This window comes from Brachionichthys hirsutus, chromosome 6, assembly GCF_040956055.1.
Source record: "Brachionichthys hirsutus isolate HB-005 chromosome 6, CSIRO-AGI_Bhir_v1, whole genome shotgun sequence".
Classification (NCBI taxonomy): domain Eukaryota; kingdom Metazoa; phylum Chordata; class Actinopteri; order Lophiiformes; family Brachionichthyidae; genus Brachionichthys; species Brachionichthys hirsutus.
The window spans coordinates 9,640,590-9,664,247 of NC_090902.1; the positions used below are offsets into that span (position 1 = coordinate 9,640,590).

General features: G+C 41.6%; 1 protein-coding gene across 1 annotated transcript in view; it reads left to right on the forward strand.

Annotated features, from left to right (window-relative positions):
• Nucleotides 1-20,404, forward strand: part of gria3b (glutamate receptor, ionotropic, AMPA 3b) — a 63,895-nt gene extending 43,491 nt beyond the window's left edge. Inside the window, exons 8-15 of the mRNA XM_068740246.1 lie at nucleotides 359-463; nucleotides 2,006-2,110; nucleotides 4,091-4,297; nucleotides 6,372-6,745; nucleotides 7,256-7,454; nucleotides 14,804-15,051; nucleotides 15,800-15,914; nucleotides 20,159-20,404. Coding sequence (XP_068596347.1) covers nucleotides 359-463; nucleotides 2,006-2,110; nucleotides 4,091-4,297; nucleotides 6,372-6,745; nucleotides 7,256-7,454; nucleotides 14,804-15,051; nucleotides 15,800-15,914; nucleotides 20,159-20,404 — 1,599 coding nt within the window. The remainder of the gene's footprint in view (nucleotides 1-358; nucleotides 464-2,005; nucleotides 2,111-4,090; nucleotides 4,298-6,371; nucleotides 6,746-7,255; nucleotides 7,455-14,803; nucleotides 15,052-15,799; nucleotides 15,915-20,158) is intronic.
• Nucleotides 20,405-23,658: the final 3,254 nt, after the last annotated feature.

Sequence of the window (23,658 nt, forward strand, 5' to 3'; positions counted from 1 at the left end):
AAGCTGATATCTCGACTAGAAAAGACTAGAAGAGGTGAAGCAGAGATAGCAAGCGAGAGTATGATAATGATGGGAAGTGACAGAGAAGGCGAGTGTGGAGCTGTTCTCCTCCCTCTGCCCTGAGATATCGCAGCACAGAACTCACTCACATCTAGGCCGACATTACCATAAAACTACATCTTTTATGAAAGCGGATTCAGTTCATCATTTGATTAACAGACTGCACGCACTCCACTAGCTCCATGAGCACGAGCACCTTAATACCATCTTTGTATGGACAGCTATGGCTCTTACACACTCCTCTCGATCTGTCTCTGTATCTGTGTGTGTGTGTGTGTGTGTGTGTGTCTCGTGACAGGTCAAAGTACAGGGCATGACAGGGAACATCCAGTTTGACAACTATGGCCGCAGGACTAATTACACCATAGATGTTTATGAGATGAAAACAGGTGGACCGAGGAAGGTAAGATGAAGCGATCACTTCTATCAGCTATCATCGTTAACTGTCGAATCCAAAACGAGTGAAAAGTTGTTGTTAAAACTCCCTGACACACGTCGCTGTTTGACTCACTACCCAACCAAAAGAACACAAATCCGTGCACTTGGCAGATTTCTGCCGCAGATTTTGTGCCGCTGCATCCACTGAGAGGACAGCGTAGATCAACGCTGATAAGTTGTCTCAGCTTCTGATTGGCCCAGCTGCACCGCACATCGCACACAGCCTCCGATCTGATAACTTAAACTGTCCCATCAAAAGAATTGCTAGCAAGATATTTCCTTGTTGATAAGATTTGACAGCATTTACTAAATAACCGATAATTAGAAAGCCGATCCATATCATGGTCTCTAATTTCTCTTCAGAAAGTGGGCACAGCCTCATTGGGACGTGTGATTACACTACCTGACACCCGGGCCACACTTCACTTAGCATCACATAGCTTTTACATCCGTCCAGGTAGTGCTGGAGAGAGAAGAGGAGAGGGATGCAAAGTGAATGGTGGGGGGGGCGTGGTGGGTGAGAGAACGAGGAGTGAACAGACATATCGGGCAGCAGTTTGTCAGGACCTGCAGCCCCAGTCACTCCGCTGACAGTAAGAGGATGAAGGATCTTAGCTGTGGCTGTCGGGAGTGATGTATGGGCTGATATCTGTCCCAGCTGCTCAGGGTGAGGTCAGGGCTCTGCCTCTCAAGCGACACGCCGCGACACACGGCTCCCCACAGCCTCGTCCGCCCGAGCGGCACTTATCAAATAGCCCCGTCAAGAGGACGAGGGAATAAATATTTGGAGCTTTCTCCAGTCTGGCATCTAAATTTCTAACCACAGTTTTGGAGCAGCTTCAAGTTTGAGATGTTTGATGCTTTCTAGCACAGCCGCTCGATATTTAAAAAATCTTTGCACTATTCTGCACCTGTCTGGCCTAAACATTTAAAGATCAGAAGCAAAAAAAAAACAAAAAAACAAGGAGCAGATGTCACTGGGAAAGCCATAGCCGGCAACAGTTAGATTATTGGCAGAGAGATATGCGACACGTTTAATCACAAGCCAGAGCAGCCATTATTTCAGATGGGCAAACAAACACTTGACATTGGTTTGACTCAAGCATCTGTGCAGCAGAATGCAGCGTAACAGCAATGGCAGGACTGAGCAGGATGGTGCCTCTGGATTATATTGATCAATTATTTAAACATGTGTGCAGTTAACGGGCCTGACTATCAATTATTTACCGTGAAACCTGGGGAGCTGACGGTGGGAGTGATTGAAGTTGTCTGCCATATGCTGTCGCAGATCAGCTCCAGCACATTTCGCAAATTCATCTTTGATCTTGAAATTAACTGTGTACCGAATGCAGAAACATTAGGTCTTTGCCGATCCCATGCTTACTGTGTCACTTGTGCAGTTTTCATATTGTTTTTGTTTTTATTCAATCCCGTTTTGGTTTAACTTTAGGGGAGTACTGTACTCTGTGCGTTGAAACGCATCACTGACCCTGTCTTCTCTTTGCAGATTGGGTACTGGAACGAGTTCACGCGATTTGTAAATATTATGGACCCGCAGGTCTCCAACGACTCCTCAGTGGAAAACCGAACGATTGTGGTCACTACTATTATGGTACACTTTCCGTGCAGTTTTAAATGTTTCACGTATTCTGCCACTCAAGGTCATGGTGTTGATTCCAGTGAGTGATACATTCTGTCCTGGGCGGGTAGAACCACATCTTTTTTGTGTTGCTTTCCATCCACTCACTACATGTTGAAACAGTCGGTCCAAAACGGGGTGGGGGGGTGGGGATGTTTCAACTGTATCCGTGTGGGTGTCAAAGCATTTTGATTTCCCATACTTCAGTGGCCTGTCGTAGCAGTGACATCACAATAATGGTAGAAATGATAAGTTGACGCCATCAATTGTGAAACGCATACAAATGCATACGTAAGTAGACCTGTCTGTCCTCATCAAGTAAATGTTCAATGACACTTGGGATAGACTGGCTGAGGAATAACTAGACAATGCTGCTGCAAAGCTGGCTAAAGCAAGAGAAACATTATTGGAAGAGGGATAAGTAAGTGGTGAAAGTGGGATTTATCCTCGTTTTCTTTTGCATCTCCAACCTATTTTGCATTGCTCTTACACGTGTTCTGTGCTGAAGTGTGACTTCCAGGAAAAATTAATGTGGTCCTCCTCCCAATGTGTAGTAAACAAACAAAATACCATTTGTTTGTTTTATTTTCTGTCATATCTTTCAATAGCTTCAATTACAAACGAATTTACAGAAGTCTACAACTCGGTGCCTGGTTGTACATCGGCGTGTCCAAACAAATATTTGACAACAATCCAATCAGGATCTCTGGCATTCATGCACAGTTAAATGTCATTTGGGTTTCAAGGCATTAGCTGGAATTGAGTAGCATGAGGACACATATATTCCACATGCCAGGATGAGGAATTATGTGCATGGTAAATGGTAAACAGGTCAACTGGAGGGTGGATACATCAGCACAGAACAAACAAACCACTGCTCTTTTACTTGCACTTTAATTGTGTGGCTGTAAGGACAATGTCTGCCCTCCTGAGCAGTCCCATTGTTTAGTAATAATGATGCACTTCATAAAACGATAGACAAGCTGCTCTAGTGTTCTGAGAACGAGAGAGAATCTAGCACGCCCCTGCTCTCCCGGTCATTTGTTATTTTTAACCTCCGCCAAGGAGGTTATGTTTTCACCCGTGTCCGTTGGTTAGCTGTTTGGTTGGTTGGTAGGTGTTTTTCCTTGTCAGCAGGATGATGTAAAAAAAACATGTTTTTTAAATGGATGGGATTCCACAAAGCTCGGTAGATATGCTAGGAAAGATTTAAGAAAATGTTTGGTCACTTTCCAATAATGGGGATTTATTTCATTAATTTTATTTAAATAAAATATCTATATAGAAAAATTATAAAACCAATGCACTAATTTTCAAGAAAGTGGCAGGGTGGGCCACAGGTCTGTAAAGCAGAACATACATGTGTAGGATTGTTTGGCCTTGGCGGACGTCTCTGCTCTACAGAGCGTAACTCTGGGTAGCAAACAGCGGCTTTTTGTTTTGGAATGAAAGCCTTTAACTGCGCATTGGTTCAATCTGCTTGAATATGTGGAGATCCTATGGACACGCTCCTATCCCTCTCCTGTCATTGACATTTACTTATGAAACCCATTCTCGTCTCCACTCACCGCCGAGCCAACCCACACCTCGCCTGGCAATGAATCCCAGCCCTATTAAATTCTTATTTTGCCCGTCTTCTACAATAAATGAAAAACGTTCCCCTCGGACTCAAGGCGGGTTGGGTGCGTTGGGCGTGGCGTCTGTTGGCTACCGCAACCTGATGAAAGCAGTGTGACCGCGAGACCACACTGCCGTTATCAGCTTGTAGTTATCGTTCACGGGGCATCATCGGTGTACGCATGACTGCACGGATGTGGTTATAGCAGCTTATAATGTTTTGAATCTGTGTGTAATGCACGGGCACATTTAAAAGGCATGCATATTTCTGTATTTACCTAAATGTGTGCTACAGGGCATGGGAGTGAATAAACCAGCGTGTGTTTGAATCAACAGGAAGCTCCTTATGTGATGTACAAGAAAAATTATATGCATCTGGATGGGAATGACAGATATGAAGGCTACTGCGTCGATTTAGCATCTGAGATTGCCAAACATGTTGGAATTAAGTACAAACTGTCTATAGTAATGGATGAGAAGTACGGAGCCCGAGACCCCGAGACCAAGACGTGGAACGGGATGGTGGGTGAACTGGTCTATGGGGTGAGTACTGGGAGCCTTAATTTCGCTGATTACATGACAGTTTGCAAGGAACTTCAACATGAGAGGAGATCTCGTTTTTCTGCCTTAAGGTTCTCACCAACCCATTGAGAGCTCAGCTCTGAACATCAGCTCTGGCCCAGTTCAAGGTCTAATGCTGTCTCAAGAAGCTCAGCTGTGAGTGAATTTGTCAAACGCAGGCCTCAGGCATTGCGGGGGGGAGGGGGGGTTGGTGATGATCTTGAGACGGAGAAAATGAAATCATTTCTCAGTGCTGTTCATTGCAATTAATACGCCTTGCATAGCCCAGACATCTTTTTTCTCTTTTACAGCCGAAACAGAGGTAGGTACATGGAAACAAGGAGCCCATAAGGCCCAAAAAAATAAACTGCAATAACTTTGATGAATGAATGATTAGAAGCCTTTGAAGTGATTGTGTAATTATGTATGATGAATCTCCCACATTGTAAATTCACAGCTGAAAAAAATCTGCTTGTACAGCTACATGCCGCTTAGAGGTTTGAAACAAGACCCAGATGTGTTGTGCACCATGTTGGATGAGCCTCTGACATTAGATGAGGGTCATACTGCGCTTTAACCAGCACAGTCTTACTCTCTTCCAAGGCCACAATACCTGAATGGGGGCCAAATGCAAAATGCATGAGGGTTAGGCCTCCTCATCTGTTCAATCTCCCAACTATCAGCCTCAGAGATTGCCTGGTTTGATGTGCTATCCCCGCTAAATTATCTTTCAAATGGAAAAGTCCACTCCTTGCAGACGGAAGGTGGGAAAAAATATCCCAATCTCATCGTCGTCAAGTCTTTCCAGTCCGATAATGAGGACTAACACTTTCATGCGTTTTGACCTTTTGACCAGTAAATTAATTTAGTCTTAGTTGTCTTTTAAAGGTTAAGGCCCGAGGCTGCGTTTTATTGCGCTGTTTCCCCTCACCATTGATTGAGTGCTGTTTACCCCCGCATGAGGATTTAATGGTTATAGCCCTTCACAAAGTTATGTTGACAGGGTAAAGAAAACAATCATGTTTATTGGCTCTATTTGTGTTGCTCCTGGTCTGACCTTGTAGGAGGCATTTTCTGCTGTGGTTCTGTTTAGGTCCGATGTTTCGACAATGAAAAGAAATGCAGCACAAGTCAAAGAATTGTCCTTCACAGAGCCCCTCCTTTGAAGAGGAGCGGTTCTTTAATTAATCACACGCACGCTAGCTGCAGTAACACTGTCTAATGTGACTAATTATTTTTACTCTGCTTTAACAAAGAAATCCATTGTGATTTCTGAAAAGTAAGCACCGCCACCGCAGTGGATGTGTTGTTGATAACATAATGTGGTTGAAGCAGCAGACCAAAGGAGGGAGATAAAGAGAAACAGCTTGGAAAATGAAAGAAATAATAAAACCGATGCTAGAATTAGCAGTGTTTTTGGAAGTGTGGCCTAGTAAATGCCAAGTGGTTCATTGATTTCTCATTAACTTTTAATATTCCGTAGTTCAAATTGTAGGCATATCTGGGCAAAGTCTACACGTTATGACTTTTCTAATAATACTTCAAATTCATGAAAATGAACAATGCTGTGGTCTCATAGCATAGACTAAAGTTAGTTGTTTTTTTACAGAGTTCCTCAATTTAACGTGTCCCTGATCTTTGGAGCCTGATCAAGGACGCATTTGGTCAAACATGATCCAGATCCTCTCTGCTTAATGATTTTTTTTCCCCAAATTAACTAATACTCGAAAAAAAGTCTTGCTTTTTCTCTTTCTTACCTCCCAATATGACAATATTTTTGTAAAATATCTGATGAAGAGAACATTTCAAATCTCAAATGCATTCATGTACAACAAGGTCATAACAGTGTGTATATGTTTTTTGATCTTGTGTGTGTGTGTGCGTGCCAGTTTATTTTCATGTGTCACAAAATGGCTCATTTCTAATAATAATGATGCATAATGTGTGACAACATTTTTTTATTCCCCAGTTCCAGCCGTTCACATTTACATTTAAAATGACCCCTTTCTTTATGCAGGTCATGACTAATGCTTGCTGTGCATGTCCCTGTTTCCAGAGAGCAGATATAGCTGTCGCGCCTCTCACCATTACTCTGGTTCGAGAGGAGGTGATAGACTTTTCCAAGCCATTTATGAGTTTGGGCATCTCCATTATGATAAAGAAGCCACAAAAGTCCAAGCCTGGTGTTTTTTCCTTCCTGGACCCCCTGGCCTATGAGATCTGGATGTGTATAGTGTTCGCCTATATCGGGGTGAGCGTGGTCCTGTTCCTGGTCAGTCGGTTCAGTCCTTATGAGTGGAATCTTGAAGAGCAGGATGAGACCAAAGACCCCCAGATGCCCCCCGACCCTCCCAACGACTTTGGCATCTTCAATTCGCTCTGGTTCTCATTGGGTGCCTTCATGCAGCAGGGCTGCGACATCTCACCCAGGTGGGTCAGCTCCAGCAGCAGCAGCAGCATCGTAGACACAAACATAAAGCTGCTCTATGACATTCTAGCTGCCAATGATGAGAAGCAGGTACACAGTCACTCAAATGCCCCTCCCTGTCCTTTTCCTCCAGCTGGCAGTCACTTGAAGCTTAACTCAATTCATATTTACAGCCGCAATTATATACGGAATTGGTTTTCTCGTTTCTTTTATGTTGAAATTATCATCACCGAAATGTTTCGTCAATACTTCCGTCAGGCTGTAAGGAAAACTTTGACCCTGATTCTTTCACAGCTAATTAAACACTTGGATTCCGTTACATTTTGAACAACTTGCTGCCCTCCCCGAATGTGCCGTTTTAGAATGCTGACTCAGCATCCCGTTGATTTACAAGGAAATTGTGATGACGATACAATAACACAAGCAGCTGTCACTTCGCAGCAGGCTGAGAGCCATCATATACCGCCATGTGATTACATTGTGCTTCCCTGTCATCACCCTCCACCCTGCAGGTCTCTGTCGGGCCGCATCGTTGGTGGGGTGTGGTGGTTCTTCACCCTCATCATCATCTCCTCCTACACAGCCAACCTGGCTGCCTTCTTGACAGTAGAGAGGATGGTCTCTCCGATAGAAAGTGCCGAAGATTTGGCCAAGCAGACAGAGATAGCATATGGCACTCTGGACTCAGGCTCCACAAAGGAGTTTTTTAGGGTGAGTGGCACCAGGAAAAGATTTCAAACACACAGTTTGTTGTCAGCTAAAAATGGTAAAGCATATACTGTGCGCTCCGTCTTGTTGCATCATTAGACTGACTTTATGTATTGTCTTTGATAAACTTCTCGCATCTTTTTCATCCTGCACCTTTCGATTTTTCCAAATTGACAGAGAGGCAGCTCTTAAACTCTCACGACATGAATGTGGAATTCATGCGGTGGCACTGCGGTGTGCAACCTCGTGGCGCCGAGACCGTCGGCGTGACAACAACATGGAAGACTCAGGTGTTAAAAACAGGAGGCTAATCAGAGCGCCCGCATCGGCCTCAAACTCAGAAGGATCAGCTCATGAAATATAATTAGGCAACTGGCCATGGACGGCAAATTGGACCTGATGAAGACGAGCCCTGCAGGTTAAACAAAAAAAGAGGCTTTAGAATGAAAGAAGCAATATGTCCGTTGGCTTTATGAACTAGCCAGGCCATTGAGTGACAAATTAACTAAAATCTTCGGGTAAGCGAAAACGCTCTATGAAGGCCATGCAGGAGTTAACTCGCGGTGAATGTCTTTGCCTGTGGTGTGGCTACATCAGCGGTCCAGTCCTGTGCGTGAGCGGAAACTTGTACTAAGACGTGACGGGAGAACACGCTCCCTGTGATGATGCGAAGGCAGCGCAACAGACTTTTATCTTTTACACTCCTCATTACTCATCAGCAAGAGAGAAATAATTCACGTGTTTCACAGCTGCAGCCTGTTGGCAAAAAAGAGCAATTCATTTGCATCGCTCGTGGGTTGAATTGCTCAGACAAAGAGGGACAATCGTGGCAGAGTTGGATTTCGAAAGTTTCAATCCTGCACCCTGCTGGGAATCATGGCACCACACAACATTCTTTACTTTATTCTCGTCTTTCATCAGAGATCCTGCTCAGGTGCATACACTGCTGATGTCTTTGTCTCGCAGATATGCTGGATGCCAATTATACATTACAGCCTGACAACGGTAGCGCCCGCAGGTCCTCAGGTAGAGCAGTCCCAGATTTGATTGGGGAGTCACAGTCTTCTCCATTGTCTCTAATGAGTGTCCCAGTTACATTCCCAAGTCAAACGGGAGATGGCATGATGTGTGACGTGCCGTTCCGAAGGGCTTTTAATTAAAGCAGCAGAGAGTTGATGAGAAAAAAAGCACACTGATTAATAGGAGTTAAAGTTCTCTTTTCGGATCTGTTTTTCTGGGTTTACACTCAGGCTTAATTAGACCCATACGGCATCAGCCAGCTGGAAATGTTAAATCAAGTCCAATGTTTCAAACAAGACATATGTCATCGTCTCTGCCACACCTGGCCTTACTTTTTCTCCACTAGGTTCATTTTGCACAGCTGCTTGACGAAGTCGAAAAAATGTCATGTAAAAAACAAAAATGTAATGTTATCCCGAGTCTAAGGTTTTACAGATCAAAATATTTCTTTCTGCAGCCTTTCCGGGTGGAGAGCAAAAAGTATGAGACTTTGAAATAAGGAGATAGAAAGCCACGTGTGTATGTCATCTGTTAAATGATCTCATCATCTTCATCATCTGTGGTTTAAGATATTCCTCCCCTGTTGTTTCCTTAGCTCCTGAAACACTGACAGTTTGGACACACAGTCCATTGCCTGACAGTGACACCGTATATCATCTTCATTTGATGGTGGGATCGCAGAGAAAGTGTCGAGTGTAAAGATTTTCAATGAATGTTCCTCTTTGAAAGCCCACATTTTCTTTTCTTTTTGCATCCAACCAGGGAGGGCTGGGAGGCCGTTGGAGTGCCCAGTGGATGCACAAATAGCCCGAGGCATTTGGCAGTATCGCTCTATCTGCATTTGGCGGCTCTTCCCTCGACTATCCTACTTGTCCGTGCATCTTTTCTTCCGTTTTTGAGCACGTCTGTTGCTTCACCTTGAGACAGTGTGGGATAGCTTCGAGCGTTGTCTTGCACTCCCGCGACATAGCAGCTGTCTTGTGCTGCTGCACCACTGTGATTTGTTTCATTTTAATTCCTGTCACGGATCTTTTCATGCAGTCATTTGAATGTCTTTCGAGTGTTTGGAAAATGATGAGTTACACTCGTGAAGCCATGCACGTCCTCTTGATGAGGTTTATTCCATCAAACAGCTCAGGGACATTCTTTAGCTGTGCATTGAAGGAGAAGCTGGATTTTAATCATGGTCGAGATGATAAAATGGATTGATGCGGCTGTTTAATTACGTGTAAAGACCGGGCTGAGACCATCAAAGACAACCGCACTGCTGTCCCATCATGCACCTCATTTAACAGTGGAAGAATGAAAGAATGATAATTGCACAGAGGAACGAGACCACAACATTGTTTTCTGCTTCCCACAAAAGATGACGCATTAAACCGAAGCCACAACAGCAGCAAACGCCGTGAATCTTACTGATCTACAGGTGTGGTGGAAACGGATGCGCCGCCATGAGATGAGTCAGCAGTGCATTTTATTGAGCATGAAAATCAATTTCACATCCCAGCTAGCTTCTTCATCATCTAACACAATGTTTGATCAGCAGCTATTTACTGTAATGCCGAGCAGGCCTGCATTAGGCTAGCGATTCCATGCTAAATAAAACACACACAAAAAACACAAATCGAGAAGTTCCTATCACTTGTGGTGCAGCGCTGATTAAAGGAGAGCCTCAGATTAGAGCCTGATTACATAAACGAGATAAGAGATGATAGAAAAGCGTGACATATGCGTAACCTCTGAGTGTGTGTGTGTGGGGGGGGGGGGGTCCTCAGCGGGCCATGACTGAACTTTAGATGAGCAGCAACAGCGGCTACTGGAGTCCAGTAAGAAGCATCAAAGATGAGCAATTGGTATTCAGAGAGTGGAACGTGGCACTTCAGAGCCTCAACTTTAATTTTCTATATTTGAATACATGTAGTACTGGCACGCAGGACATTCAGGGGCTGCAGCAATGTCCACAAACAAAATGGAAGGGAGGTAAAGGAGAAGGGGGAGTGGAGGGTGTTTGGAGATGGTATTTAGATTTGCAAACCGGGGAGCATATGGGGGGAAAGCCATAATGAAAGCAGCAAAGGAAGAATTGCCTAAATTAAACACATCAGAAGAAAGATGTTCAAAGTTTTGATTAATCAGAGCATAGGTCAATTTGACACTTTTTGGTAATTGATATTGATGTGTTGTCAAGAATTATCTCACTCAATATGAACAATAAATATGTTTCATGCAATCAATTGGATCTCGGCTGGACCTGAACCCCAATCTGTCTATCTGCAACATGCAGTGAAACTCATTTGTCTCGAGAAGAGTAAACTAAAGGGCTGTTAAAAATGTTTAGATATTGAACTTGAATTATTGATCTGGTATTACCTTCACTTAATGATTGTATACCGGTCTGATTGTCTGCATTTAGAAACGCTAATTGTGCATGACTGAAGCATATCTGGTGACTTCAAACTAAACGATAGATGTAAACATAAATAGGCTTAATCGAGAAAAGAACGTTAGTCAATTAAAAGAAAGAGAAGAAGACAAACAACAATGCTTCATTTATCGCTCAATGGGAAAATTAATTTTACACTGAACACATGCATAAAAAGGGAACTTCAATAAGAAAGAGAGGAGCATAAAATATAATATAGATTTTAAATATGAATAGCATTCAATAGGATTGAGCCAAACACAGTCAATAGATTCATTAGGTTTAATTATTATTGTTTTGTGTGTCTCCCTCCAATCTAGTTATAGAAACATTTTGACAGCTCATTTCAACCCGTTGCTCTGAGGTCTTTGCCTCGACAATTTAATTAGGACTGCTGGTGCAAGCCTCAAGATTGTCTCTAGTTTCCTGTAACGTCTACAAAGGATTATATGACAAAATGGTAAAATGTGCCATGTTTGATGTGCCATGATGTTGTCAATATAACTCTCATGTCGTGCATTTTTAGCCTGCCTTCAGTCATGACAACTCCAAAATTCTGCATGCACAAACATCTGTCCTACCTCTGGACACAGACTCCCAAACGTCTGACCCTAGGACCGCCCGTGATTCTGAGCACAAAAAAAAGCATTGCTAGACATGGCTTGCTGTGGAATCATGCATACGGGGCACAATTTAGTGTCAGACAGCTATGCTTTAAAAAGAAAAAAATACTTTTTACAACCCAGGAATGGAAGTTTTTCCATGGCATATGTTTGCAGATGATACCACATAACATATTCTGCTTCTGCTTCTGACTCGTTTCTTGATACAAATTAAATTTGGTTTGGTTATCTTCTCCTTTGAGCTACCTGCTAACTGCTCTAACCTGTTTGTTAGGTTTCTCACCGCTGTCCATTTGATGCACTCCTTTTATAAACCCTTCAATCCACTGCTGTTCCTTCATACAACAATGATCCTGTTCTGCTGCACGCCTTTAATGCAGAACGGTGAGCCACAATAAAGGTATAGCACACCCACCTCATGCAGGTTGTGTAAGAGGGGCTCGTTGCAAGACAGCAGGTAGCCCTTTGCTTCAGAGCCATTTGCAGGAGGAACACCTACGCAGATGATGTAACTGTGTTACTCAGGTAGGCGGATTGGCCGAGATTGACTATTTATGTACTTCAATATGAGCAGAGCAGCAATACGGTTGCATCTGGAGGAGAATCATGTCATTTGCAAGTCAAACAGACGTGTTTCATTTTATGCAAATATAGTTTCTTTTTTTTTATTGTCTGGAAAATGAGAGTGATTTTATGATGTGAAGAAAGGCCACACATCTGTGGCTGTATTTATAGCAGTATATAAATAGTCAATAATTTCTCTGTTCATTCGGGATGGATGCTTTTGATCATTGTCGACTAATTACATTTTAAATGACCAGAATGTGAATGTGTTTCGATTTTCAATACATTTTTTGTGCATTCATGTGTGTGTGTACTTTGTATTTATTTATGTATTTATTTTTGACTGCTTATATTTGTTTGCCACCAGAACAATCGAATGTCTCCCTTTCCCCGCCGATCATTCTCGCTGTACCTTCATCTTTTCTCTGTGTCAGGATCTATCTTTAGTGTCTGACTGGTGACTTTAGTTGCAGCGGAATCAGCGTATTCAGGCTGTGGTTGCGCTTCGTCTCCGCACTGATATTGATGAATTGACTTCATAAAGCGGTGAGGCAGCACACTCTGTCGTCAGTAATCAATGCCAAGATTCTTGAATTTCTCTTCATCAGAGGAGGCGTCTGGAGCTTTCCTTCTGAAATTGTCCTCCAAAATAGTGCCCTTTTCCTGGTGTTTGGCACATGCAAATTGATACACATTTAACAAGATTGCCAACGTAAATCACAACTATCCCAGACTGACCCCCAACCCCACACACGCCTGTTGTGGCTGCATTACAGAAGAATTGCCATCAACCCAACTTCGATGCTTTTTCACGTGTGAGAGAACATTCATAATGGAGACTTTTATTTGTGTTTTTTTCCGTCCCATCTCATTCTCACCTTTGGCTCAATGTTTTCTGACTGCATTTGTTTTGTATATGATTACATAAAGCCAGTAAAGTGCTTTCTCTAAGTCAAGGTTAATGCTTTTTATTATTTATTGCAGTGCATTAGGGATTGGCATGCTCCTGGTATGGGAGCTTTTACAAGTCTAATTCCTGACAATAATGAGTCTACGTGCTGATCAGTATATTTGGACATACTGGCAAAGCCACAGAGTTTAGTATTCATAAAAAGTTATCTTCCAACTTCATCCTAGACGATAAAAAGCAGATATTTAAATACAATATAATTTGTTTCTAACATTCTTATTTGGCTTAGAAATGATTACAAATTACCCTTAACTTCAAGAGTTGACAACTTTAGTTTGTTTTTCTTTGGCAAGCAAAGAGTAAAAAGAAAAAAAAAGTTTGGGGAAAATTCTTCAGAGGCCAAGGAACCATTTCGTAGCTTATTCATTATTCCAGATCTCCAAACGTGTAAAATATGTTCCTTTAGACTGAAGCCCTCTGGTCTGACAGACCATTATTCTGAAATGCAGCTCCAAAATCAGTAGTTCTAAACATGCATGCTGTCCAGGAATTTGTTCCCATTAATAACTTTGTGCATTTTGTCAAAGTTTGGTCTTCGGTCATGGAAACCACAAAAGAACAGATGAGCGTGTGAGGACAGACTGATTTTGGTTACGTTTAGGGACAATGGCATCTGGCACCTCTAATCATGATAATGCCATTACATGTTTTTCTTTTTTGTTGTTATTTTTGTTTTGCTGTGTTTTTTTATTTTTTCCATTATTTGGTTTATGAATAAATGATTAATGCAATACATTTTTTGAGCATCCATGCTTGTTAATCATTTAACTTTTGACTATTTTTATATTCTTGGCTAAAATAGCAAAAAAAAAAAAAAACTATTTTCTGTTCGTATATTACAGTATAGAGTATTACAGTATTCCTCTGTCTGCTTGACGGTACAGCTTTGGATTCAGCCGGTTTTTGAAAAATAACCAATCCCTTCATCTTCCTCTGGCCTTTAAGAAGAGGAAGTCTATTTTTGTGTGGGGGATCCAGTCTGCAGTGCATACAGTGCCACTCGAGAGCTGGCTCATCACTACTTATGTTTAGTGTGAAATGCCTATCCCAAATAAATCCAGTGGCATTGAATAATTTAACTGATGCTTATTATAGATAGCGCTCAACTCCCACAGATCTTACAGGCTCACTAATCCTGACCCCAGGCACTGGGGAAATTCTCCTCTGTGTCATTTTGTGTAGCCGGCTTCTGTATTCACTTCCTCCTGACGCACAGCAGAGACTTTACAGGAACATTTTGGTTGACATGAATGACTTTAATATGTTTTACAAAATCCAAACTATAAACCAATGAAAATTCACTTTGCTTGAAAAGTTTTAAAGGCATTAGAAACAATTAACTGCTAAAAAGTTTTGATATTTTTATTCATTTATATTGAAACATTTTCAATAAATCAGCCTGAAAAAGCTATATTTCTCGTACGACTCAATTTGCATGACAGTAATGTGCTGTACAGATTCTTGGTGATCATTATGCACAATCTTTTAAGCGGTGAATCACAAGCTTAAATTATATTATATATGGTTTTTGTAAATTCTTGTACTTCATGATCTTGTAAAAGTCACACCAGCTCTATTTTCTTGAAGTATTTAAAGATATCACACCGCCTCTTTCCAAGATGTCTATAAATACTCCATGATACGATTTAGGTGAAGTTGATCATTAAGCACAACGATCCTGCAAAATCCATGGCAGAGTTGATTATTTGATTTCTAAACTATATATTTTGTTCTGCTTTTCTTCTGTGCACAGCGATCCAAAATAGCGGTGTATGAGAAGATGTGGTCCTACATGAAATCCGCCGAGCCCTCAGTGTTTGTTAAGACCACACCCGACGGAGTAGCCCGGGTACGAAAGTCAAAGGGCAAGTTCGCCTTTCTCCTCGAGTCCACCATGAACGAGTACATCGAGCAGCGGAAGCCGTGTGACACCATGAAAGTGGGCGGGAACCTCGACTCAAAAGGCTACGGTGTGGCGACGCCTAAAGGCTCAGCATTAAGGTGGGTGGAATAATATAACAATATTGTCCATGTTGTTATAGTATTCCACCTACCCTGATGTCCCCCTCTTGTCATTATCTCCTCTTCGTATTCTTTTATGGACACAGAGGTAATGGTGGTATGTCTTTCAACACAAGGAAAATGTTTTTTTAGGTATTTTAAACAAGATAAATTGCCAATTTGTAGTCGAGGAAATCAAATCCAGATGATAAGGCTAAAGCTAATTGTCATTTCATGTTTAGATGTCTTTTATTGTTGCTTGTCTTTCTCTCTCCTTCGATCTCTCCTCCCGTCCTCTGTGCTGTCCTACCTGACTGTTGTGTTGTTACTTTTAATTTAACAGTTCAATGGTTTTTCAATTTAGCCCTTTAAAAGCTGTGCTGTCACTTGTGACGAATGTTAATTGCATGATGTTTGTTGTCGTTACTTTTCTTCTCAATGACAAGTGTCCCCATCCCGCACACTTCAGGTTCTAAGCTACGTAAACCCTTCATGCCACCTTTTACGAGATTGAATTCTGTGTTTACCTTAGGAGCCTTCCACATATTCCTTCAAATCTTAAACAATTTGTCCTTTCCTGGATCATTCTGATTAACAGATTCTGTGCATAAGCCCCCCCTCCCTGCTTTAACAGCGGTAGCCTACCTACCTTTGCCTGTCATTATGATGCTTAGTACAATTATTACTTTTCATTAGATTTCTCACGGACCTGTGCATTTTCTTACAAGTTATGTTTTATCGTTTCAAGAAATGCTGTTAACCTGGCAGTTTTAAAACTGAATGAGCAAGGCCTCTTGGACAAATTGAAAAACAAATGGTGGTACGACAAGGGAGAGTGCGGCAGCGGGGGAGGTGACTCCAAGGTCAGCCTCGATGTCACCACAATCGGGTACCATAGTGCAGAGTAATCGGCAAGGCTGTTACAGCAATGCAACCCTGAACAAGTGGCCGTCTCAGCCAACCAACCTGCCCCATGAGCCAGCCCATCACCGAATTGTTAGACCAGGCACAATTAACAGCTCAGATCAAACTAAGGAGCCTTTTACTTAGCAAACAGACGAAACAACATTTTGTGACTGCAGAAGTTATAATGTTCTCCATTCTGTCTTTGTCAAAAGGTAGTGAAAGTCCTTCCTAAGTGGAGACCATTGTCTGAATTTGGCTCCCCTACACCTGTGTAAGGTCGAGGCTTATTCATCCTTACTCATGTGTAGGGAAGGTCCACCTACTGTCACAACAGGAAAGCAAGGGGAACAGCGGCGTCTTGAGGGGACTAAGCATTGCAAGCAAACGTGAGAATTCTAATTAAACTAAAGACTTATATTTTCTTTTTAATGGGTCATCAGATGAACTATCTACGGTTTGATCCCACTACAAGCAGTTCATCTCTTCAGCTCATTAATAACACGGATGTGGCCCTTTTGACGAGCAGATTTCTCCCTCTGCATCTGTGGGTAAATGTGATAAATGAATTTTCCATTGCAGAAGCTAATGGTGTTAAGGTGAGAAAATCCCTCTCAACCATCACAATTTAATGTCATCTTGCATAGATTGCGTGCCATGAAGCGCTGCATCGTTTTTACGAGATTACCTATAAGATACTGGCATTATATGCTTCACATTGCAGCTCAGTCTAATGACAAATGACGCGTTCAGCACATACTGTATGTGATTATGTGGTTCAGGTAATTGGCTAGATTACAGACACGCTTGCAGGGTCTCAAAGGCTGCAGATGGTGGCATTACATTCTCACTTCATTTGTCATGGATTGGCCCAGAACACAATGAGCAATAAGGATTCAGCTATTCAGTCCATGAAGTAGCATTGCTGCATGACGCATTGATAAAGCACTGTCTTGGAAAATGCTTCATTTCTGACAAGGCTTTTCAAAAGCTAAAGCTAAACCTCTTTCCAATGTGCTGCTTCCCTAACATCGCTAGGACTGCCTTGGCTACTGACAGCTCATGCTCAGGAGCTACTTGAAAGCACCTGCCTCATGCTGTTGTCAATATTTTAAATTGCACAGATATGTACTCTCTGTCTATTTCCGCGTTTGTTTTGGCTGCCCAGTTGTATAGATGGAGTAAAGCAGCCTGGAGCACTTGACTCCAAACAGCATTTCGCTTGGCCCCGTCCTGCACACCGCTTCATGTTCCAACAGACGGGAGATGCATGTAGCCATGGCATGCACAGCTGCATGCACACACACACAGTTAACACACTTCCTTTCTGCCCTGAGGCACAACACAGTGCAGCCATGATTGAGTTTCAGACACAGTGCATGCTACAGGGTAATTGTATTGTTAATCAATGTCTCTCCAAGACAAGACAATGGCCTGGTCTTTGCAGTCCGTTTCTCCAGATGGAGTATGAGGGACATACAGGGGCGTAATCTTCTCTCAGTGCATTATGCATTATATGGATCCCCTCAAGGGGCCTTGTTCTCAAATGGTCGTCAGGAGGCTCATTTATCGTTTATCTTTTCAACAGAGAAATTGACCTGAAATATAAATGTTATATTATGAGACTGCAAAAATGCAATCCTGATCCATCGTCAAACATTTTCTTCTTTGATAATCTTGTAGCCAGATTTTTATAAGCTTATTTTACTTAGTAGGAGAATCTTTTTCAACACATAAAGGAGTACTGTATTCTTCAGTTCATCATCACCACATTCAAAATCTTCATATCTGGAGAGTCAAAGTTCTCATTTGACAAGAAGATTAGTAAAGTAAAGTGCAAAATAAGTAAGACTGTTTAACTCAGATGGTACACGATTTAACACAACGTGTTTCTTTTCTGAGACATGGAGTAGAAGTACAGCACCAGTACCTACAATTTGCACTTTAACAGAGTTCTTAGTACCGGTATTATGTAATTAGTCACATTCTGCCACTGATGGCGCGAAACGGCTGTGTCAGGCAGATTCTGCAGCTACAGGCGATATGAGAGGAATTTTTCCACTGATACTTTCGAGCTTAGTCTTGCAACTCTGTGCACTTTAGCTGGGACACACTTCATCCGGTGATAATGTGGAGTAATTGAGAGATAAGATTTTTCTTGATGATATGCTGCGATAGGGGAGGCAAGAATTAATCAACGTTTCATTTTTGTGCATGCTCGTATGAATATGAAATTGATTGTTACGCCTTTAGAGCTGACTGTTGTCATTTTGACTGAGCTGATATGTGGCAATGGAGAGGCAATGTCTATCACGTGGCTCCTTCTGTTTGTTAATACAAAGCTCCTGTTTGACTGAACTCGTTAAATGCGTGTCAGAACCCCCCCCCCCCCGATCTGCTCTCAATCCAATTTAATACCTTTTAATAATTGTTTTTAACAATCACAGACATGCAGATGGTACCTGCTTGTCGCCGTGCTAACAGCGTCTGCCGATTACTCAAAGCGATATGGGTAGGTCCTGGCTTTAGACTAGGGGCTGCTGAGGTAATCGGTAGAGTGCCTGCTCTTTGTGATGCTGATACAGCCAGGAGCCCTGCTTTATCGCTTTGTAAAGTATGTAGTAGTTTAACAGTTGAATAACATAAAATAACATAATATAATGTTATTTATGTTATTTCCCACGTGAAGAACTCCTGTAAACCTTGCAGTATTGAAACTCAGTGAACAAGGCATCTTAGACAAGCTGAAAAACAAATGGTGGTACGATAAGGGTGAATGTGGAACCAAGGACTCTGGAAGTAAGGTCAGTCGCTGCAGGTCTTTTGTACTGATTCCAAATTGCATTTTGACGTATTGTTCATATGCAAGACAAGAATTATTTAACATCTATAATATACATTTGTTTATTTCTCATACATTTGTCTTTTATTCCTTTTAGTGTTTCAGTTTTCTTGCCACAAACTGTAAATCAGTTTACATGTGGCGTTAACACAGGGCACTGCATTCCCCAATTCTTTTTTTTTGTAATTCCATGGAAGTAAAAGAGTTTTTGATGCAATTTTAAGTAGCAAACTTTTTTTTTTTGTAAAAACTCTACTAATGGGGGGAGATTGTTCAAGTGCCTTTCAGATAAATCGTTTCGATTGAATTACAGCACAGTAAACAGCTGCTGAAATGCTTTTTTGCTCATTTTCACTCTTGACATTCATGACCCTTTGACCATTATGCTGCCGTTTCTATTTGCCAAACTGTCAATGACATTTGTATTTATTTGTGTTCTTACTAGTTTGCATTGGGATGTGTCTGTTAGATTCTTTGTCCTCCTGTGGTGTGACAAACAAGCGAAGCCTCTTACTGTGATGAGTTCAACTCCTCTAATCGCCGGGAGCACCGTAGGGCGTCCTCTCAATCTTGTGGCTGCATGGAGTTGAAGTTTGAGGTTTTGTTTGTGTACTACAAGAGGTTGAGGAATGTAATAAACCCGCTATTTAACCCTCTGAGATGCAGCCAAAAGCTTAGTGTGCAGGTTAGGGTCATTAGATACCTCTGTAGTCTCTACATGCTCATTGGGTTAAACTGCAAATAGTAAAACTCCAATGAAAACAACTCTAATGGACATGTTTGGTAGGTAAACAGCAGCAAAATGGTTTAATATTTAGTGTTTTTTTAACTGTAATCAAACTATCAGCCATTAACTATGAATTTGATTGCACTGTATGACAATGTTATTATGAGACTGGTCACTATAAAACAATATATATATATATATATATATATATAAATAAAGATAGGGATTTCCAGAGTTATAGACCTACGCGATACTGACCAGCTTCCTAACATGGTCAAGGGCAGATTTTACATGTAATGCAGGGAAGCTAAAACTCTACATTCACCAGCAGATAGGAGCTCTCCTTAGTGGGGAAAGGATTGACTGTATATAGTCTGTAGTAAGAGCATTAGTTCAGATGAAGGTCTAGCCTTAGGGCTCGTTACATCCTATATTTTTTGGATATTAGTACCAGTTATACCAGTGAAACTGCCACATGCAGTATCGGTAAGATAAAGCATGATGATCTATCGAAGAGATTTTAAGTTGAGGCAATGTGAAGCTCAGTTTGAAAGGTGCAGGCTGCGTTTTGTACTGCTGCGCTCGCTCCACTGTAAAAACTGTTAATTCTGTTATTCACTTCCACCCCCCCCCAGGACAAGACAAGTGCTCTGAGCCTAAGCAATGTGGCTGGTGTCTTCTATATTCTGGTTGGAGGGCTGGGGCTGGCCATGATGGTGGCTCTAATAGAGTTCTGTTATAAATCACGGCAAGAAACCAAACGGCTGAAATTGGCCAAGAATTCCCAGAATTTTAAGCCGCCCCCCCCAACCAACACCCAGAACTTTGCCACATACAGAGAAGGCTACAACGTCTACGGAACCGAGAGCGTTAAGATCTAGAGGTACGTCGCCTCGCTGCAGCCCCCCCCCCCCCCAGGTCCCTGCACAGTGTACGAGATGAATCATCTGTCACATCGAGAATTCATTATTTATTGGAATGTAAAGCTGTATACAGTTGATGCTCATGAAATTGTTTAGCATTGTCATGTTGGCCAAAACAGAACACACAAGCAGTCAAACGCTGACATACTCTTAAGTTAAGGTGGTGTCGCTGCATCAGCAGCACCGCAGGGTGCAACACAGTACTGTTGGCTCATGTCATGGAAGGATTTAGCATGTCTTTACAATCATTTGAACTTTAAGGGGTTAAGAAAGGAACACATTTTCTTACTTCAGCCAAACAAATGTTTTTAGCTGCACTATTTTTGTCTTACTTGAGTCACACTCAAGGACGTTGAACCGGATGGTACGGATTCAAAACGCAGAGGCGCAGACCGATGTCAGAACAACAGAAGGGTTTAATCCAAGAAATCGTTAGGCAAAAGGCGCGGTCAAAAATCAGGCAAAGGTTCAGCACAACAAGGCAGAGGTCTGCAGACAGAGCGAGGGCTAAGAAGGCGGGGTGACGAAGGGAATGAGGAACAGGTGTGACAATCAGAGCAGGTGTGACAATGAGAGGGAAAGAGGTCAGACACAGAACACAGGAAATACTGCAACACGTAAAGGCAGCAAAAAATAATACAAGAAAAAAACATGAACATGGCACACATGAGAGGCTAAACGTGAAACTATGTTGAACAGCTAATTGCACTTTTTGAGTGTGTGTGTGTCATTTCATGCTGTCAGGTTGTGTGTACTGTGTTTTTTTGAGTTTGAATTCAGTTGAAAATTTCTTCAAAGTCTGAAAAGTTTTTAAAAGTCTATGAGACAATGAGAGTACATAAGAGCAGAAACTCAAAGAGGCTAACTTGGTCCGTGGATCTGAGGTGAAATAATGTGCGCTAATTTGCTGAGATCATCACTATGAGTGCGTGGAACTTTAAACCAATGGTAAAATAACAAACATTTAGTGCAGCTTCAAAGAACTAAGTGAGAATTTCCAAAATGTGTGCAGCAGTTCTGCAAGTATTGAACTGAACAAATGGGAACATAACCCATAACACTTTGAAATACGTCGTTAGCTTTGTATTTGATCTGACTGATTGCATGTGTGCGCCGTTGCTTGTCGTTAAATGTGGCACGTCTGCTTACAGAAGTACAGCTGTACAACAGACAAATATTTTAAAGGCCCTGTCAGCATAATTTCTCAATAAACTTGATGCAAAACAGAACATTTTCTGCTAAAGTAGAGTTCTGTTTTCATCTTCTCTCCATCTCACTGACTGGAACGGTATTTAGTCAAATAGTCACAGTGGATAGTGCTGTTGCCCCACAGTAAGACGGTCTGGGATGGATTAATTTCTGTGGTGAGTTTGTATGTTCTGCGTGGGTTCTCTCCGGGTTCTCCTGTTTCCTCTCACCTCCAAAAACGAAATTGTCCGTTTATTTTTTTTTGTGGCCTTGCGATTAGCAGGGTGTACCTCGCCTTTCACGTGTAGTCAGCTGGGATAGGCTCCAGTAGACCCGTCACCCGCAAGGCGGATAAAGCGGCTGTAGACCAGACGATTGAAGTCATCTCGTCTACAAGAGGATGGATGGATGGATGGATGGAACATTATTCATCTTTAAATTCAGATATTCATTAGTTAAAAAGAAAACAAAGTGCAATTTTCTTTAGAAACCACAGATTTTCTTATGTATTTTTCTGCCATGTGTGTCAACACAGGTTTAGGAATCATTTCCATTGTCCCTGACAACTGTGACTAAGCAACTCTAAAAGGACAAAATCACTGGGATTGACCTCGAAAGCAAATCCTCTCGGACGGATGGACGGACACGGTGCGATATTCTGCAATGATGACACGACTGAAGTGGTCATGGGAAGAGCTGATGTGGTGCCCTCCTCTCAGTGCCTTATGGAACTCTGAGTCCAACCAATGCAACTCACTCACAATGATATTGCTTCTTGCTTGAATCTCATACAAAACATAAGAATGGTGCAGTGACTATAAAATATATATATATATATATATATATATATATATATATGAATGAACGAATGAATGAGAGAACTAAAGCCATCAGTTGCAACTCTAAGCACATTTTGAAGTGCCACAAAAAAGAAGATTGTTCTATGAAAATTTGAAAAATATCTAATTGGTTTCGGATAATCGGTATCGTCAGATCGCTCTTCGTCCTTCTGCTGCCAGATTTTCACTGGCTGTATGTGTTCAGATAACTTTACTAGATCTCCCCAGCGCACTCTAAGACAATAGCTTTTATACTGCTGTAAGTCGCTGATAGTGACCTTGCACTTGATTTCAAAGACAGATCCATCTCATTGGAGCAAAATGCCACAAAACAATTCTGAGAGTGTTGTCTGTGCTCTGCTGCTGCCACTGTTTCTGCGCGTCTGATGGTGCTCCTGAAGATAAGATATTGATCTCATTTGGCTTTTACGCACCGCGTATCCTGGTCCTACCGGTAATTAGCACTTCCAATACTGCCAGAGTGTGTTTTGTATGACAGAGTGTGTAAAGCAAAGTATACATGCTTCAGTTAAAAAAAAATCAAAAATAGAATCTGTTTGTGTTTTACAGTTTGTATATTATCAAAGGAGCCCTGACCTGCTCAGGTTTGTTGCTCCGGTCTTTCCCTAGATTCTTATGTACATGAAAGTAAAACCAAACAAAAAAGGGTAATTAAATTGTAGATTAACTGCAATCCAATTAAAGGATAACATCAGTAATGGCTTCTGAAATGTAGTATTTTTTAATTACTTTACTGGTTTCTTTGACAATTGCACATTTTGCATAAAAAAAAAAAGATGTGATTTGCTTCCTTTAACGAGCGTAAAGTGTTTGGTGAGTTTACTTAGTAAATGAAAATATACGACTACAAATGGGAAAATAGATTTACACGCGAGAGTCCTGAAGCTTAGCACATTTAAATATTGCAGTGAAAAATTTCTTTCCAAAAGTCTGTGATTCCATATGATTATGCAGAGTGATATCTCATCGCCTGAAATTATGGGCAGGTAGAAGGAAAGAAATTATAATGTGAAGAGAAAAAAAATCCAGAGACTGTTGTTAAAGAGTCTGTATGTTTAAATAAATGAGAATAGTCTATAGGAAACACAGAAAGATTGCCTCCCTTTTTGGTTGCTTTCAAGAAACTGCATGTAAAATCAATGATGCTTCATGAAGTGTGCTTCT